The sequence below is a fragment of the Mus caroli genome, chromosome 4 (genome assembly GCF_900094665.2).
Source record: "Mus caroli chromosome 4, CAROLI_EIJ_v1.1, whole genome shotgun sequence".
Taxonomy (NCBI): Eukaryota; Metazoa; Chordata; class Mammalia; order Rodentia; family Muridae; genus Mus; species Mus caroli.
In genome coordinates, this window is record NC_034573.1 from 111046592 (window position 1) to 111065908 (window position 19317).

At 43.3% G+C, this 19317-nt stretch overlaps 1 protein-coding gene across 5 annotated transcripts in view; it reads left to right on the forward strand.

The window, feature by feature from the left end:
* Positions 1-19317, forward strand: part of LOC110293047 (Scm polycomb group protein homolog 1) — a 118206-nt gene that overhangs the window by 90683 nt on the left and 8206 nt on the right. For 3 of the 5 annotated variants that reach the window (XM_029475976.1, XM_021160806.2, XM_021160808.2), the window contains 6 exons: positions 1358-1484; positions 8389-8589; positions 10194-10385; positions 13851-14045; positions 16327-16392; positions 19152-19294. In XM_029475976.1, coding sequence (XP_029331836.1) covers positions 1358-1484; positions 8389-8589; positions 10194-10385; positions 13851-14045; positions 16327-16392; positions 19152-19294 — 924 coding nt within the window. Of the gene's footprint in view, positions 1-1357; positions 1485-8388; positions 8590-10193; positions 10386-10564; positions 10652-13850; positions 14046-16326; positions 16393-19151; positions 19295-19317 lie in introns of all 5 variants that reach the window. The other 2 variants (XM_029475974.1, XM_029475975.1) reach the window with 1 other exon arrangement.

A 19317-nucleotide genomic window follows, 5' to 3' on the forward strand; every position in this document is an offset into this window, starting at 1 on the left:
CACTTTGTAGACCAGGCTGGCCTCAAACCCAGAAATCAGCCTGCCTCTGCCTCCCAAGTGCTGGGATTAAAGGTGTGCGCCACCACGCCCGGCTCTATCTACTACACTCTTATTAGTATTAGTATAAGATTAGTATTAGTATTACATTACCACCACCACCACTATTACCTCTATCTATTACACAATTACTTTATTACACTCGTTTTCATGTTGTAGAGGAGAAGCTGAAAACCTTAAGGATTCCAAGGCTTGTGGGTATATCTTGAGGGTAATCAAAAGAGTGAATGTATGTATCTGAGAGACTCCAAAGACAAAATAAGAGCCAGTAAGTGGGAAGTTGCACAGAAGGTCTTTGTTTCAAATACAAGGAATTATCTCAAAATAGTAGTAAGCCTTATGGTTGCCAATGTTTTCTCAGGGACTAGGTGGCGCTGTAAGAGGGCTATTTCAGGAAGAGGAAGACAGAAATATTGAAGCTGATTATATTAAAGGCCCTTTAGGATCCTTTAAAAACCAAGACCTATGATACTATGATTGCTTCTGCTCTGTCCCTCATGAAGTCTGAAACACAGTAGACCATATCCTCTTTCCATCTTCTTGAAAATAAAGGGGGATCTTACCCCCTTATTGTTACCGATATCTACTATATGATTCATGAGAAACATTTATTAATACTTCTATGTCACGTGCCATGTGAGGATTAGCACTCAGACCCTCAAAGAGAGCTCTATAGGTTAACCAAGGCCATCAGTGGGTAAGCAGATAGCAATATAATAGTACTTGGACAAATGTGGACAAAGAATGGAGTTAAGACGAAAAGTAAGAGAGCAAGAGAGAACATTTCCTATTGAAGAGAAAGCTTAAAATTCTAAAGATGTAGGCAGATAAAATTGTAGGGTTTTTAGAGAAGTAGTATATTTAGGGACTGTTAGATTATTAAGGGAAGAAATAGCAGGTAATGAGCTAAAGAGGTGAGAGGCAGAAGAAAGCATTTGTTAGAGTCAGAGGTTCATTTCCATTTAGAGAAAGAAACAAAGTAATAACATTAAACCATAGCATGCTTTCTGCTTTTATCTGCCTAATTTACAAAGGATTTGGAGTTCTTATGATACTGAATCTAACATGCAAGTGCATTAAGCTCTTTCTCTTCAGAAGATCAAAATTATATACATACATTCAGAAAATGTCACTAAGGATTCTCAGTACATGCAACTTTGAGGCCAGTTACTAGGTAGAAAATAAAGATGATGTGGTTCCATTCATAAATATACTGGTTTCATGGGTATACTGAGTGATAGGGATAGAGGAGAGAAGTCACCTGTTACAGTAGCAAACTTTTCTGCATCCATTTTAACAGAGGAAACCTCGGACTTTGCTGAGCCCACCACCCACTTCACCAACAACCAGCACCCCTGAACCGGACACCAGCACTGTTCCTCAAGATGCTGCCACCATCCCAAGTTCAGCCATGCAGGCCCCCACAGGTAAGAGCAGAAGATGGATCTAGTTGCAGTTCCCCCTGGGGCATAGTCTCTACATTTCCTCTAGTCTTCTACCGATAACTAGCCCTGTCCACTTCTAAATCTAGGTAGAATTTAAAAACAAACAAACAAACAAACAAAAAAACCTCGTTGGCATTTGAAATTGTCTCGGAGAAGTTTCATTTGTCAGAAGGGGGAAAACTAGGGCAACTGTCCTGTGAACTCAGAGCTGGAGAAGAGCCAGGGCTGATTTCACTTAGTTGAGACATTCCCTTCTTTTTTTTTTTAATCTATTTTTTATTTTATGTACATTGGTGTTTTGCCTGCATATATGTCTATATGAGGGAGTCGGATCACCTGGAACTGGAGTTAGAGTTGTGAGCTGCCAAGTGGGTGCTGGAATTGAACCTGGGTCCTCTGGGTCCTGGGTTAAGAGCACTGGCTGCTCTTAACCACTGAACCATTTCTCTAGCTTGGGACATTCCCTTCTTAATGATCCCTTATAGCATTCCAGTGAGGCTGCCACCATTCAGATTTAGATGAAAAGCTGCTTCTAAGTTTTAGAAAAACAATCATTAATGAAGACAAACCTTGATACGGTGAAAATGAATTTTACTTTGGAGACCAGCCAACAAATGATTGATTCATAGCAAAATCTAGTAGTTGAGGAGGATGAAAAATCAACCTGGGGGCTAGGGTCTGAGTGCAGGTGCACATGCAAAAGTCATACATATCTGTCCCCATTTTATAGAATGTCTTCTATAAAGGTAACTGTAAAATACCTATACCTTTAAAGCATATGCATACCTTTCCAGTGGGGCGATCTTAAAGTACTCATTTGTGTGTATGCATTGAGATACTTGGCTGAAAACTTACAGTTTTTTCTGCACAAACCCTAAAATGTCAAGAGACAGGAGGGGTACTTAGCCATAGTTTCCTCTCCAGATAGCTTCAAAATGCAGGGCCTTCCTATAGCATGCACAAGGTCTTTGTCTATCTGTTTGCTTGTTGTTTGACTTTTGGGTGGGGAAGGGTTCACATGAATTTTCAGTTGTTCCAACACAATTTATTGAAGAAACTGTTTTTACTCCTTTGTCAAAAACAAGGTGAATTCTTGTAAGTTTATTTCTGGGCTCTATAATATCTTGTTTTGTTTGTCTGTTCACTTGCCAGTATACACTCCATGGTTGCAGTGACTATACTAAGTTTTGAGGTCATGAAGTTTCAGGCCCCCAGCTTTCTCTGTCTTCACCTCTAATACGCTATTGAATGGAGTAAACTTCCTTTAGCTCCCAATTAAATGGTGTTTGTTTGTTTGTTTTATAAGAGTTGCCTTGGTCACACATGTAAATGGTGGCACAGGCCTTGAATCCCAGCACTCAGGAGGCAGAGGCAGGCAGATCTCTGTGAGTTTGAGGCCAGCATTATCTACATAGTGAGTTCCAGGACAGCCAGGACTCTGAAGGGGGAGACCCTGTCTCAAGAAAAAAAATAAACCAAATAAACTAAAAAAGAGTTGCTTTGGTCATGGTGCCTCTTTGCAGCAGTAGAACAGTTGAATGACTAAGATGTTGGTATTAATAATTTCATGTATATTTAAGCATATATGTATGTGTGTGTGTGTGTGTATATATATATATACACATATATATTTACATATAAGCTCTGGTAATCAAATATATTGTTGATAATTATTTAGAATAAATTTTAGTAATTAAGAATAAAAACATTTGTCTTCATTTAGTTTTTCTTATTTATTTATTTATTTATTTACTTGCTTGCTTGCTTGCTTTGGAAATCCAGACTAGGGTCTTGTACATACTAGGCAAGTATTCTATCACTGAGCTATACTCCTTAGCCCTTCCTTCTTTATAATCTATTTCTGATCTATATCTTACTAAAGAACTTAACATTTCTTAGAGGATGCTATTTTAGCTTTTTTTCTCTCTTTTTTTTTTTTTGTTTTTTGGTTTTTCGAGACAGGGTTTCTCTTTGTAGGCTGGCCTCGAACCTCAGAAATCCGCCTGCCTCTGCCTCCCAAGTGCTAGGATTAAAGGCATACACCACCACTGCCACGCTATTTTAGCTTTTCTTTTTATTTCTCCTTTACATTTGAAGGAGAATTTTTACAGGGTTCAGAAGTTTGTGTTGGTGGGAGCTTTTCTTTCAATAATTTAGTTTATATTTTCTTTTTGTATGATTCTGAGATGTTATCCTATAGATAAGATGATTTTTTTTCCACCTGACTTTTAATTTATGTTGTTCTGGTTTTTGTTAATGAGCTTTTTGTTTGTTTTGATTCTTTGGTGTTTTATTTTGAGACAGTCTTTCAATATTATCCAAGTTGATCTTAAATTCTTTGGGCAACTGATTCTTTGTTCATCCTAGAAAACAGCACGACCAAACACAATTTGTGGAGGAGGAAGGGGTTTATTTGGCTTGCACTTTCACATAATAGTCCACCCTTAAAGGAATTCAGGGCAGCAACCTGGTGATTTACTCAGCCTGCCTTCTTTTTTTTTTCTTTTTTTTTTTTATTTATTTTTTTTATTATATGTAAGTACACTGTCGCTGTCTTCAGACACTCCAGAAGAGGGAGTCAGATTACGTTATGGATGGTTGTGAGCCACCATGTGGTTGCTGGGATTTGAACTCTGGACCTTCGGAAGAGCAGTCGGGTGCTCTTACCCACTGAGCCATCTCACCAGCCCCAGCCTGCCTTCTTATACCATCCAGGACCACCTGCCCAGGCGCCCACACTAGGTTGGTCCCTACATCAATTATCAATCAAGAAAATAAATGACCAACAGATTTTCCTGTAAGCCAATTGAATGGAGGCATTTTTTCAATTGAGATACCTCTTCCCAGATAACTCCAACTTGTCCTAGCCACATACTCATTATTAATAGAATATTGTTAGAAAGACACTAATGCCCAGGCCCCAAACTTAGCATAGCATTATTTCAACCATATTCTGTTGGTCAGTGAACCATGGAACCTAAATTCAAGAATAGGGATCCCTAATCAGACCTCACCTCTCAGTGTGGGAGGATTAAAGAATCATGAGCTATATTTTAAAACCACCTCAGACAACTCCCTAAATATAAATTATTTGTATTTTTCTTATTTGAGAAGCTAAATTCTCAGTCCTTCACAGGACTCTTCATCAAAAGTGTCTTCTCTTTGCAATGTCAGGCAGCAGGTCCTCTGAACGAGGTACAGGTAAGTGAAATTTCTTAGCCACAAGACTTAGATGTGCTTTTTCATATAGGGAACACGTGACTGTGAACAGGGTCGGGATAGGTTTATTGTGCGTAGCAATCACTAATTGCAGAAATTGTGAAATTCAAATGAGCACATGTGGCAGTTCCTTAACTAGATCCAGTGTTGTCTCTTAGACGTTGTAAACTTCTGTTTTGTCCTTTGCCATTAGACAAGTAGGTATTCTCCTTTCTCCTTGCCTATGAAAAGTTGGGAGTCCAAAAAGATGAAGATGCAGGGCTGAAAGAATAGGTGTTTTCCATTTTGTACTGCCTCTGAACCTTCTAAGTCCAATATTAGCAATCATTCTAACAAAAGAACTATCTTAACAGTTTGAGGTTTTTCTGAGTAGCATCAGGGTTCAAGATGAGTGACAAAGGTTTCTGAAAATAAACCCTTCTCTACTTTGTGCCTCTTCTGCAGCTACAGCTAAAAGACAGCACCCTGGAGAACCTTAGTAATTAAAGAATAAGAGGCCATGAATTTGAGATGAAATGGAAGGAAAAGTGAAATTTATGTAACTGTATTTTAATTAAAATATTTAAAAATTGTAGTATAACAGAGTCTGCAAGGATTTCCTTAGCAAATTCCTATGGAAATCTTTGGCCTAAAACAAATCTATGAAGCATATTCGTGTATCTTTCTGACTTTTGTTTGGTTTGGATTTTTGAAACAGGGTCTCACTGTGTAATCTTAGTTGTCCTGGTACTCATGATGTAGACTAACCTGACCTCAAACTCAGAAATCCACCTGTCTCCGATATGAATGCTGGGATCAAAGACATGTGACACCATGATCCCACCTTCTTTCTTACCTCTTAAAAAAGGATTTTTCTCTCTCATCTTACATTTTATCATAAACAGTAAGAAGACAGGCAACGCTTTGATGGCTTTAAAACACCTTAGCTATTTCATTGAGCTCATCAAGAACATCTCCTGCTTTGTTATTATGGGCAGCAGTCATATCAAACTTTCAGTACCTCCTAGCACATTGTCCCTCCCACCCCCATCCTTCACCTTCCTTTAAACTCTCACTGATAGCTTTCTGGGCAACTTTAGGCTTCCATTAAAACTCTATTAAAGCCGGGCGTGGTGGCGCACACCTTTATTCCCAGCACTCGGGAGGCAGAGGCAGGCGGATTTCTGAGTTCGAGGCCAGCCTGGTCTACAAAGTGAGTGCCAGGACAGCCAGGGCTAAACAGAGAAACCCTGTCTCGAAAAACCACAAAAAAAAAAACAAAAAAAAAAAACAAAAAAAAAAACCTCTATTAAAGGGGCTAGGAATGTAGCTCAGTGGTAGCTAAGCGCTTGCTTAGCTTGGATGAGGCCCTGGATTTGATCCCCAGCACCAAAGGAAAGAAATATCCCAGGGAGGGGTCTGAGTTCACACTAGTGCTTTGCTTTTGCTGCTTTCTACCTCTGGTTCCAAATCTAGTGCTGTATGCTTAGCATTTGCTACTGAAGCATCTTGTATTAGAATTTATTCTGGGGGCTGGAGAGATGGCTCTGCGGTTAACAGCACTGACTGCTCTTCCAGAGACCCCGAGTTCCATGCCCAGCAACCACATGGTGGCTCACAACCATCTATAATACCCTCTTCTGGTGTGTCTGAAGACAGCGACAGTGTACTCACATACATGAAAGAAATAAATAAATCTTTTTAAAAAAAGAATCTATTCTGATACACTTTTGCTATGTGATAAACTACTACAGAACTAAATTTTGAAACACTAAGGGCTGATTAGGTAGAGACAGCTCATCTATTACATACAGTGCTAGATTGGGCCGGGGGAGGAGGGGCTAATTAGGTTTGGGGATTCACTTTTACACATGGCTGGCATAATGGTTCTGCCTGTTTCTCTACATGAACCTCTTCACAAAATAATTTGTTTTCCCACACATAGAGTTGGGACCAAAGAGTAATTATCCCAAGAAATAGAAAGTAGAAGCTGCTGCTTTCTTAATCCTAGGCCCAGACCTACTGCTGTCTATTGGTCAAGTGCGACAGAGATCAATTAGAGTCATGAAAGCCATGTTCTAAAATGGACAGTCTTCTAGAGGTTACATAGTTTGGTCTTTGGTATTTTACCATATGACCCATGTATAATTAATTTTTAAAATCACTATTAGAATAATTATATAAGATTTACATCAGTAAAATAAATCTTAGTTGCAAGTCTATTGTACACTCATATAATTTGCTGAGTTTTAATAAATCTCAGCACCTGTGTAACTCCTCCCCACTGCCACTGTGATAAAGACGCAGAACACCGCCACTGCCCCAGAAGTCCATCAGGCTCTTGCGTCAGTCTCTGCCGCTAATCTGATTGCAGTATTCTTAACATAAATTAGAGTTCCCAGAGCTGGAATTTGATATAAATTAGCCATGCCGCCCGTCTGTACTCTTGAATCTCATTTCTTTTACTCAAAAAATATTTTTGAAACTCACTTTTGAAAGCCATTTTTCAAAGTTTTGTTGTTGTTGTTGTTGTTGATATCTATACTTGAAAGTTTTCTTTCTGCCATGTGGTTTTCCTTCAGATGAACATACCATAATTTGTGTGTTCATTCTCCTGTTGATGAATACCTAAGCTGGTTTTCATTTGAGGTTATTGTGAATAAACTACTGCTATGAATATTTGTGTTCTTATTATGTATCTTATCTCTGAGTTTCTCTATTTTTAGTGACTTTAGAACAAGGGTCACACTGCCAAACATGAAAAGCCTTTTTTTTTTCTTTTCCTTTTTCTTTTCTTTTTACATTTTGCCTTTTGTTATTTGTTCTTGTTTGTTCTCTTAAATTTGGGGAGGTTTTGAGTCTACTTAATATTACCTCAAGCTTGCCTGGAACCCAGAATTCTGCCTCAGCATCCTAAGTGCTGGGATTACAGATGTTCAACAACATGCACTGTTTGTGTTTTATTTCCTTGTGTGTGTGTGGTATGTACATACATGTGTGTGCCAATAGTTTTCCTCAATCTCTTTCTACCTTATTCAATGAGGCAAGGTCTCTCAGTTAAACCCAAAGCTCACCAATGTAGGATAGTCTAGGTAGCTAGCAAGCTCCGGGGAACTTCGGACTCTGCCTTCCAAGGGTTTGGATTAGAGGTGGTCCACCATGCCTTTACATGGATTCTTGTGGTACTAACTCCAGTCCTCACACTTTACATTAAGCACTTGATCTACTAAACATCGTCATAGTCCCTGTCCCCATTTCTTAACAGTCAGACCGACTGATCCTTCTTTTCATAGATTGACCCTTAGATCCACCTTCATGGGAACTTTTGTCCTGCCAGTTAGCTATCTTTAGGTTAGGAGAAAAGGCAGTTTGATTCTTGAGTCTTCTTCAAAGTTTACACTTTCTTTTAGGGGACCAGAAAACAAAACACAAGGCCTGTGCCTTGATTTCTGTTCTGTGTTGTTCTCCTAATGGGCTTTGTTTTGAGTTTTTGGTGGTGCAGCTTGGGCTGGTAGCAACTAGGCACTGGATTGTCTAAACCTTCTTCATCACCTACAGTGCTCTGCTGCATAGTTGTGGGGAATCCCAGTGGAGCTAAGTCCAGAGTTGAGCAGATGGAAGAGAGCTGCTCTCTGACTTCTCTCTGCCAGGCACACTCTAAGGTTCCTGGGTTCTTTGTTTCCTGTAGTTTGTATCTACTTGAACAAGAGCGGCAGCACGGGCCCCCACCTGGATAAGAAGAAGATCCAACAACTCCCTGACCATTTTGGGCCTGCCCGTGCCTCTGTGGTGCTGCAGCAGGCTGTCCAGGCTTGCATTGACTGTGCTTATCACCAGAAAACTGTCTTCAGCTTCCTCAAACAGGGCCACGGCGGTGAAGTCATTTCAGGTAAACTTTTGGGCTAGTTTGGCCTCCTAACCCGAGTGTCAGACCTTCATTCTGATGAGAGATCCTAGTACTGAATTCATACTCATAGGCTCTAGAGGATGCAAACGTATCTCATTCCTCCAGAGCCCTTACTGCCAGTTCCCAGGCTCTGCTGAACTTATATAACCTGAATACCATATAGTATATACCAAATACCTCTGCCAAAAATACCTAACACAACTTCTAAACTTTGGTCTACACACAGAAAATATGAGTGTTGCTTAAAGCCATTTCATGGGGAAAATACATAGGGCCTATGTTGTTGCAGCAAAAGAATTTCCTCAACTGGCTCCAGAGGACCTTTGACCTCCTTTCATTTCTCTGCCTCCTAAGCTTCTAGGCCTATAGGACCCATCCAAGAGAGCTGAATTCCAGGATAGAGGGAAAATGCAAGCTTGATTTAACAGTATGGTACTTTTTCTGCAGTAACTGACGATACTTTCCTGCTGTGCTCTATTTCTTTTTGGTTTTCTTAAGTCCAAAATCTTATTTTTACCCACCAAAGCTACAGTGGCTTGACCTACCTTATGCCTTCCAGTCTTTACTCTAATGTTTCCTTATAGTCCACTCCCTTTCCCCTTAGCAAGCTGCTATGGTATTAAGGAGCCAGCTGACAGGAAGCATAAACAGCCAAATAGTCCTTTTAGCAAATACCTGTTGAGCCTTTACTGTGTGGCAGAGGTTTCTGCCAAACACTAGCCAGGAAAAGGGAAAACAGACTATGACAGGCTCATGTCTGCAATGGTGGAAAAGAAAATCTACATACTCTATAGAAGGGTGACAACAGAAATGTTACAGAGGCAAGTCTAGACAGTCAATGGATGCATGGAGGATGGGTACTGCAGATACATTCAAACCATGTCTTGAGGCCCAGACCACTCTCTGGCCTCCTTTGCAGCAGTCTGCAGGGTCTGAGGCGTCCTAACTGCCTGCGGTTGCTCTTCACCTCTACTGCCTAGAGTTCTTCCTCTTTAAAACTTTCTTGAGTGATTTATCTCCCCAGATTTCCAATTCCTCACTTCCCTCAAAGACACTTACATGAGCCTTTTGCTTTTTAAAAATTATGACAATATTTTGATAGAAATAGATAGTATGTAAAAATAAAAACAAGTGTGAAACATTTCCCAATGTTGTCCAAATCCTGATGTAGATTGGAAATTGTATGTCTAGGCCGCTGCTAGCAACAGCAGTATTATTTCGGCATAGCCTCCCTGTTGTTGGGCAGATTTCTTGTGAACACAGCACCCTAGGTGAGCGCACTTCCTGAAAGAGGCCCAGCCAGGTGATGAAGCAGATAGCATTATGTTCGTAGTTGTTTACACAGGTTGAGTCAGACCACACCAGAGCCCTGAGGGTGCAACAGACCTGGCCTGGCACTCCCATGATTACACACCCTTTGGAGTTAGAGGCAAAAATCAAAGCCCTTGAGCAAGGGAAAGTGGGCAAGCAGCCTGGCACTGCCGTTTTTGTAACCTGCCAAGCCTAAGACACACATGAGCTGAGCTTCTCCAGCCGGCACGGCCCATCGCTGTACAACTTACTTCTTTGTGTACTTAACTCCACAGCTGTGTTTGACCGGGAACAGCACACACTCAACCTCCCAGCAGTCAACAGCATCACCTATGTCCTCCGTTTCCTGGAGAAGCTCTGCCACAACCTTCGAAGTGATAATCTTTTTGGCAACCAGCCCTTTACACAGACTCACTTATCACTCACTGCCACAGAGTATAATCACAACCACGACAGGTACCTACCAGGTAGGAGCTGGGATGGGGACTGGGCTGAGCTGTGGCTGTGCAGCCAGGAGCGCCTGCGAGCCTAGCACCCACTGTCCAGAGATGTGGTTTCTGCCCTTTACCCTTGCCACATCTGGGTTAATCTAGGGGATTTTGGTTTTCTGCCACTTTAAGTCTTCAGAATTTTGCTGTCATTCTAGAATCTCTCTTTCCTCTGGACCCCTGTCTTGAGAAGTTGTCCTATGGGTTCCTTCTGTGCAGCCCAAGAAGCCCCAGCACATCTCTCGGTACGAATCAAAGGCCTCATGTTGCTCTCCTTTGCTAGCTACAAGGTTTACTCTCAGTCTAGAGATTGAGGAAGTTGTTCCTTCTGACTGGCCATCCATTCTTTCCTTTGGCACGTGGCCCTAACTTCTAGCATTGCCAGTCTAACAAGTCCATTCAAGTTCCTGCTGTTTCCAACTAGGCTGGAAAATAACTTTTTAGTTAACATACCAGAGCCACAATGAGAAAGCGGATGCCACGTGGCTAGGTCAGTGACTAAGCACTTCCCAGGCTGCTTGAAGAATGAGTGGAGCTCGGCAGCTCTGATCTGGAATACAGGACACAGAACCGAGGGAGGGAGGAAAGCTTGGTCGAAACAGAGAGAGGTAGGTTGGTGTTAAGAGGGAGGAATTGTTCTTTAAAAGACACCTGTGATGGTGCCCTAAGTAGAGAGGAGGTACGTCAGCCTGGGGCTACTCTGTCTGTCTCAGGTGCGAGAGTCTGAAAGGTGCCTGGGGCTTCTGCATGGGTCTCACTCCCACACTCCCTTTCCTGATGTCTTTTCATCAGACTCTTAATGAAAAGACTTCTGACGAAAGTATCACTTCTAGAGAATGTACTCAGGGAAGAGCCACACAACCAGTCTCCTCTGACCCCTCTAGACTTCTGCCCCAAATGAGGATTGCTTGTGTGATTTGAGGTAAAAAGATACCTAAACTCCTCCTTTTGCCTGCATGTCAACCAAACATCTGGTCCCTGCAGCTGTCTCATGCCTCTCAGGTGGTTCTTTTCTTCAGAGGAAACTTCTTAAACTACCTGCTCTATATTGCCTTTTTTTAAACATCAGAACCTATAAGAACAGTCCTTCAGTTAGAATGTTGTATTGGATAGGCTGGAGTTGGAACAGACAAAGACAACGTGTTAAATATTCTCAGCCATTGTCATTTGGGAGCCCTGGGCTCTGTTTCCCGGATGAAAGGCCTGACTGGAAATCTGCAAGAGGAGGTGCCTGAGAGGGAGCTGTACAAAGAGAAGAAACTTAGAACACTGCCCCTCATGAACTGGGAAAGTACAGTGGCGGCAGCGCTCAGCGGCTGCTGGGGGCATGCCCACAGTGGGCCTCTAGTCATGATGAAGAGCAGGGGTACCCTTTCTAGCTGTGACTGAGTCCCATCAACCCCATGTCAGACAGGCTGCACCAACTCTGAGCCTCTCTGCCCACCAAGCTGTTCCTCATGGGAGGTTTCAGCATGTTGTCTACTTGCATCCTGCCTTCTGTTTACTTCTTACAAGTAGTTTTAACTGTGCCCAGACAAGCCAGGGCTTTGTCTAGACTTCTGACTCCTCTTCTCTGTAGCTTGTCTTCTCTGCCTGCCTGTTCCTCTGCTCTGATACCTCATTGGCACCTATATTTTTCTGGTTATTTACCCACCCTCTGCAGAGCCCCATCAGTACCTGTAGCTTTTTTTTTTTTTGCTTTTCCTTTGAACCTGTTTTGTTGCCATTCCCCCACATTTCCTGGAGCCCTTCCTACTGGAAGGTAGCAAGCAAGTGAGCGAGGAAAGGGGAAGGGGTGGGAAATAAATATGGAGAAAAGTCATGGGTAACAAATACTCCCAGAAGAACCTGGGAAGACAGGCAAGACTCAGAGTACAGAGAGTAGAACATGGGGAACAATTTGTAAGAAGACAGATTTCAGCTTTAAAAAAAAAAAAAAAAAAAGGGCATTTTAGCCATTAGAACTCTCAACAGTGACATGTTTGCCAAAAATCTTCTAAGAGAACAGTCAGTCATTGTGGGTGGGTGGGTGAGTAGTTTTTGTTTTTTTTTTTTTTTTCGAGACAGGGTTTCTCTGTATAGACCAGGCTGGCCTCGAACTCAGAAATCCGCCTCCCTCTGCCTCCCGAGTGCTGAGATTAAAGGCATGTGCCACCACGCCCAGCCGAGCAGTTTTTTTCAAGTGCAGGTCAGAGAACCACTGAATCTAGAGAATATTATATTCCGCATGGCTTATTCAGCCTGCTTTCTAATAGAACCCACGACCACCAGCCCAGGAGCGGCATGGTACACAGTGGGCTGGGCCCTCCCCCATCAAAATGATCTTACGGAGGCATTCTCAACTGAAAGTCTCTCCTATCCTACAACTCAAGCTTGTATCAAGTTGCGTAAGACTAGCCAGCATACCGTCCTGAGGTTTAGGTTAGACCCACACCCTGGCGACTGGGTCCTGCTGTCTGACATCGTCCATAGAGGTGCATAATTGTCATGAGATCCTCTTCTCAAAGGCTTTCAGATGTTCACAAAGCCCTTGGAAGGCTTCCTGTGTGTGGGTAAACTTCTCAGGGTTTCCCACAGTGTAGTAAAAGAAGCGGAGTGTCTGCAGAGTCACGTTCTTACCCTGTGCCTGCGCCTGCACTCCCTGGCTTCTGTGCAACAAGGTCAGTGGAACAGATAAAGGACTAGGGGCATTGAAGAGACAGGTTCTCTGCACACAGGCTTTTAATCAGGCGTCATGGAGTATTTCTGGGATGTCCTGCTGATCAGCTTCTAAAGAATCCTCCTGTCAGGATTTACTGGCTCAGTAATTAAAAGCACTTGCTCTGAAATAGTGAGGATTTGAGTTTGAATCCCTCCTGCCCACATTAAAAAGTAATTGTGACTGTATGTGCTAATAACTCCAACATTGGGGGTCAAGGGCAGGCAGGTCTTGGGATCTCACTAGCCAGCTAGCCTAGTTCAAAAAACAGTGAACTTCAGGCTCAGTGACAAATCCTGTCTCAAGAGAATGAAGCAGAACATGCTAGAGGAAGACACTCAGTATCCTCTGGCCTTGACATGTGTGTGCATGGGCACACACGTCCAGAAGCCTCCTCTGAGCATTTGCATCTTTCCCACAGCCCTTATCCTCTTTCTAGCATCTTAGGACTAAGGAATTATCTTCCGCCTAAAGTAACTCTATTCCTTTTCAGTTGTCCTTCTCCAGAAAAGGAAGGACTACTACTGTCTCAGGCCAAAAGGAATTCCAGAAAGAGAGTCCAGGGAGGAATCCAAGTCCTGAGCTCCTGAGCCAGGAGCCAGGAGTGATACACAGGTGTCCTGAGTCCTTGTAGAGCTTTATGTCTTGCTGCCTCTTGTTCCACTCAGGAAGGTACCTGGAGCCAGCACTCTGCCAGTCCCTCCAAGCTAGTCCCTACCTTTAACTCTGGTTTTATTATTTTCCAGGTGAAACCTTTGTCCTGGGGAATAGCCTGGCCCGGTCCTTGGAGACACACTCAGACCTGATGGATTCTGCCTTGAAGCCTGCCAACCTTGTCAGCACATCCCAAAACCTTCGGACTCCTGGCTATCGGCCCTTGCTTCCCTCCTGTGGCCTCCCGTTAAGCACTGTCTCTGCTGTGCGTAGGCTCTGCTCTAAGGGTAAGCTGATGAGGGCTCTGCGGTCCTCATGACTCTTTGCCCTTTCTTCCCTTGTGCCTGGGATCAAAGAGTACTAAGGGAAACTAGTTTTGCTGCCCTACTGGGTGTTAGGACTGGGGCTATACTCACCTTTGTACCTTGCCCAGCCATCTGGGATGTTATTGGTGTTCTGGGCTTGGTTTAAAAAAAAAAAAACATAAATTGGGAGCCAAAGACTTAGAACAAAAAGGGACCGAATGGAGCTAAAGGCAGAGCATAGAATCAGCCTCATGGGGACTGTATGGCTTTGGCATTGCTGAAACAGTGTCAGAGTTAGGGCTTATAGTATGGAAAACTTCCAAACTGATGAGTTTAGAGTTGATCATTCTGGCAGAGCTAGTCTACCAGTGGTGATCAGAGGCAAGACACAAACAGAACTCTGTCTGAATAACGGAGTGCTGGCTTGAACCTGGACTTGAGGGACAAGACTAGAAAGAATGGGCCAGAACCGAAGTGAGAACAGCCTGAAAATTAGGATAGTGTTAGAAACTTCTCACTAGATTAATTTAGAAAAGCTTGAAGACAGTGAGGAAGGAGGAAGTGGGGACTGTCTCCTAGGTTTAGAGATCTAGATACAGTTTGCTGAATGGTGTGCCATTCTCTATGAAAGATCTAGAGGTGGAAGGGAGGGAGGAGCATGAGTCATCTTGGAGATATACAGCAGACAGCAGCTAGTGCAGGTCAGATTCATAGGAAGAGTGCAGAGCTTAAGTGTTTGGAAACCATTCATCAATTACTGTTGAAACTTTACAAGTAAATGAGTCCCCAGGAGTAAAGGTGGGATGAGAAGAGCAGCTTACCAAAGATGGGTGCCTAGTAGGCCAAGTGGGAAAAGTGGGAGCAGAAACCGGGGATTACGCAGCAGGAAAGGCACCCAGTGTGAGGAGAAGGGGGTATTGGATGGATGGTGGCTGAACACTCCCAAGAATGTTTAGCAGCAGACCTGAGGAATATCTACACAACTCAGTAATTGGTAGGTAGTTTGGTAATCTTATCAAGAGACATGGGGAGGGTATTGCCATGAGTTGAGAAATTGATCAAAATAAAGACAGATGAGAGGACCTGTGAGTCCAAAGAAATTCTTATTGAGCAGAGCACTTGGGCATGATTGCCAATAGATAACTTGAACTTCTGAGAGGTTAAGGCAGAGAAGAAAGGAATGGTGGGAAGTAGTGGGGGTCCAGAGCACAGGCAGATGGATTGGAAGATACACTTTCTTTGACACAGGAAGAAGACTGCTAGCAGTGAACATTGAAAGGACTGAACAGGGAAGGCTTTAGGAGTGGTGAGAGAGTAGACCAATCATATAGACAATGAAAGACAGTGGATAAAGAAAAGAATGTTTGCCAGAAAGCTCAGGGGCCAGCTGTGGGTAGAGACTAATTTCTAAAAGCTATGGATTTCTTTTGTTTCTTAGAGTCTTCTATAGGAGATGAGACAAGACAGTTTGGAAATCAAGGTTGTATGGTGTGATAGTAAGGCAAGAACCGGGAAGGAGGACAGTGCATAAAGAATTCAGTGGAACCAGAGGAGCTTAGTGGGGATCATTGGCAGCTAAGCATTGTAACATAACAGCTCTGGGAGAGAGCTAGAAAGATGACCAGTTGGTATCAGAGAAGAGCATGGTTAAAATTCTGAAGTGTTTGTTCCAAATGCTGATAAACACCAGAGAGATACCTTAGCAGTAGATATCTGAAGTAGAAGAGAGGTGAAAGTCACTGGAGGTATGAGAGTTGAATGGATTGCCCCACAGGGTGGGACAAAATAGTGAGCTATGCACCAAAAAAACCTCTTTAATATGGGAATGTAACACAGAGCTTTATTGATAAATAACAGTGTTCAAAAAGAACAGATGGTTGGATATGAGTTTAGCCTCTGAAACACATGACTTTCATAGGAAGGTGATGAAGAAATACCAACAGGAAGCCAGGAGGTTGTACTGTCCTCAAACCCTAGCCTCCCTCAGCACAGAGTGTGTAAAGTGTATAAAATAAAAAGATTGCAGTAACAAGAAGTGAAAGGTGACTTTATAAGAGAGATTTCATGAGGCTGAGACAGACATGCTCCCTGTGTTATATCCTAGCAGGGGGCAAAATGAAGTAGAAAAAGCTGTCACACAGAGCTGTAGCTGAGACATGGCTACCTCAGTTTCCTTGCCTTGAGACATGGATAAGTTGTCTCTATGTGCAAAGTGCTCCCCGTGAAGAATGGAAAGTCTCATGTCAACCTGGTCTTTCCACAGGAGTGTTAAAAGGAAAAAAGGAAAGAAGGGATGTGGAGTCATTTTGGAAACTAAATCATTCCCCAGGTATGTGGGGAGTCACTGTGATTTTCATCTCCACCATGGCAGGGTCTGGTTCCAGTAGGGATGCCTTGTGATAGGCTCTCTCCCCTCCTTAGCGCACATGGCACTGTGGGTCAGCTCTCCCCTCTTTAAACATGTCATGGGCCAGGTTATACTCAACTCTTTTGTACATGAAGAACCTGCATGAAGAAGCTGGATTCTACCTGATGAGCTCTAGCTTATCTCAAAAAAGAATTTGAGTCTTATTTCGTTAATTCAGAAGATCAGACATAAGTGTGCTACCCTGCTCCCTTATAGATCCTCTCTACCTGACCCTGTCATCCTCAGACTAATATAGTTTGTCTTTCCTGAGTGTGGAGGTGAGGGCCCTGAGGTCAGCTCTCTACAGAAAAGGGAGCAGGCAAGTCAAGGATAAGGCACTAACTCATCTCCTTCTTAGCTGGGTAGTCTTTTTTTTTTTTTTTTTTTTTTTTTTTTTTTTTTTTNAGGCTGGCCTCGAACTCAGAAATCCGCCTGCCTCTGCCTCCCGAGTGCTGGGATTAAAGGCGTGCGCCACCACGCCCGGCTCAGCTGGGTAGTCTTAAGCTAGTCACTTCACCTCTCTAGGCCTCAGTCCCCTCCTTTCAGTGCTGAAGATGGGTTAACCCCTCCTTCAAGGGCTGTTTTAGAAGTCACAGAATCTGAGAACAGTAGGTCTTCTAACTTGTAGACTGCTGTTCTTAGCGTCAATTGCTTTCCTGACTACCTCTGCAGTACACTGTGCCAGTGTCTGCGGCCTAGGCTATCACCAAGACTCCCCTTGCCCTGAACACCTATTCTCAGCAGACTGCACGTGAGCCTTCTCCTGGGTTGGTGCATCACTCATCTTCAAAGCTACCTGAGCACAGTCAGTAGTTGTCAGTGATAGACATGGTTCTCTCCTATCCTCACCACCCCGCCCTCTTCCCCTCAGTAAGCACACACGCCACACACATCACCTCATGCTTTTGTTTCTCCCTCATTCCCTTCCTAATACCCTTAAACATGCCAACTGTTCTGCTGCTTCAAGTCTTTGCTCAGATGTCATTTCATGAAAGGCCCTCTGGTTATCACATAAATTAAAACTCCTGCCACCTGCCCTGTTGAATTTATATTCTAATGGAGGTGCTGACAAATATAAATACTTAATAGTATCAGTATGTAAAGTGTTAGCTCCTCTGTACTGCTATAAGGATTACTATAAAGTGGGTTGCTCGCAAACAACAGAAATTTATTTCTCCCAGTTCTAAAAGCTGGAAAGCCAAGATTAAGGTGTTGGCATATCTGTCATGTGATGAGCCTCGCCTAACCCACAGACTTGGGTGGGTATCCCCTCAGGCTTCCTTCATAAAAAGAACCCTGATCTTTTTACTAAATTTGGACTCTGCCCAAACTCCTAATATAATCACTTTTGAGGGTTGGGAATTTCAACATAGGAATTTGGGGAAAACACAACATAGTTAACAGTATGCTGTGCAATGTATATGTGTGTAAGCCTGCATGTGTATTTCTTTGTGAACAAACACACATACTTCCTAGCCCTGATTAAAGGCATCAGCTGGATGGTCCAAATGGGGCACATTTGCACCGTACACCACTCACTGCTCAACCATGCCTCCACTCCAGAGTACCAGCACTGGTTTCATGTTTGGCATTACAAAGGACTGTTAGTCAAGGGGAAAGTGACAAGCTTGCAGAGCACCCTCCCACTTCAGTCTTAGCTCCTTCGGAGGCCATGGAGTGTGCCAGGGGCTGCCTCTAGTCATCTGCTGTCTTAGCACTTCTGCTCTTGTCTGCTCAGTGCCTGACCACGAGCTGGAAGGGTTTGCTGATGCTCTACTAACCTTCGACAAAAAAGGAAAGGTCAGGTGTGCCTGCTACTGTGCTTTAGCCCTAAGACCCAGAATGAAGACAGGCAGGCAGGAGGAGGTTCTCAGCCTCAGGAGAAGATAGATAAAGAATACCATTCTTCGCTTATGTGTCTTAGCTACGCTACCAGGTAGTTACGTGTCTACATGTGCTGTCTTCAGAATAGGTTGTAACCAATATAGGAGATGCTTTGAGGGACCAATTATTTTAAGCATTGAAACCGATGTGGTGCTAGGAGGCAGAACCTCCTTAGATAAGCTAGAGTTTGCCTGAAGAGATGGAGAGACTGCAGGAGAAAAGGGAACCCACGTGCAAAGACATACAAGAGTGGATGACCAAAATAACCAGATACCAAGTCACACAGGGACAAAGAAGAGCTGTGTTTCAACCACAATTGAGATAAAAGCTATAAACAGAACAGGGTCCTAAATTAATATTGAGATTCCTGGCAGCCAAGGCAAAAATCGTGTTGTGTTTTGTTTGGTTCTGCCCTAGTATATGGAACTGTAGGGAAGCCACATATTCTTCAACCCTTGGCAAAGGACCCAGAGTATGCTTTATCAGTTTTATCTCTAGTCCCCAAAGCAAAAGTAAGTGCCTGCTTCTTTCTGTCCCACCACCAAACTCAGGAGTAGCCCCCTTGTATTGATACCTACCTTGGGTTTAGTGTGAATCACTGCCTGGTGTAAAATTTCCAAAAGCTGGACAGAATGAAGTGTGGTGACTTCTCTTTATGGAAACATTCTTCATTCCCTGGGAAACCTCCTAGCATCTCCTAGCATTTGAACGTTGCTATGAGTGTCACTTCGGAGGCCATGGAGTGTGCCAGGTGACCAGTGGCCATGCATTGTGCTAAGTGCCCTTGTGTCCTTCAGGGTCAGATCGACATCTGGAGAGCCGAGATCCCCCTCGCCTGAGTGGCCGGGACCCCTCCTCATGGACAGTGGAGGATGTGATGCAGTTTGTCCGGGAAGCCGATCCGCAGCTTGGATCCCATGCTGACCTCTTCCGAAAACATGTAGGTGCCTCTGTCTGACTTCC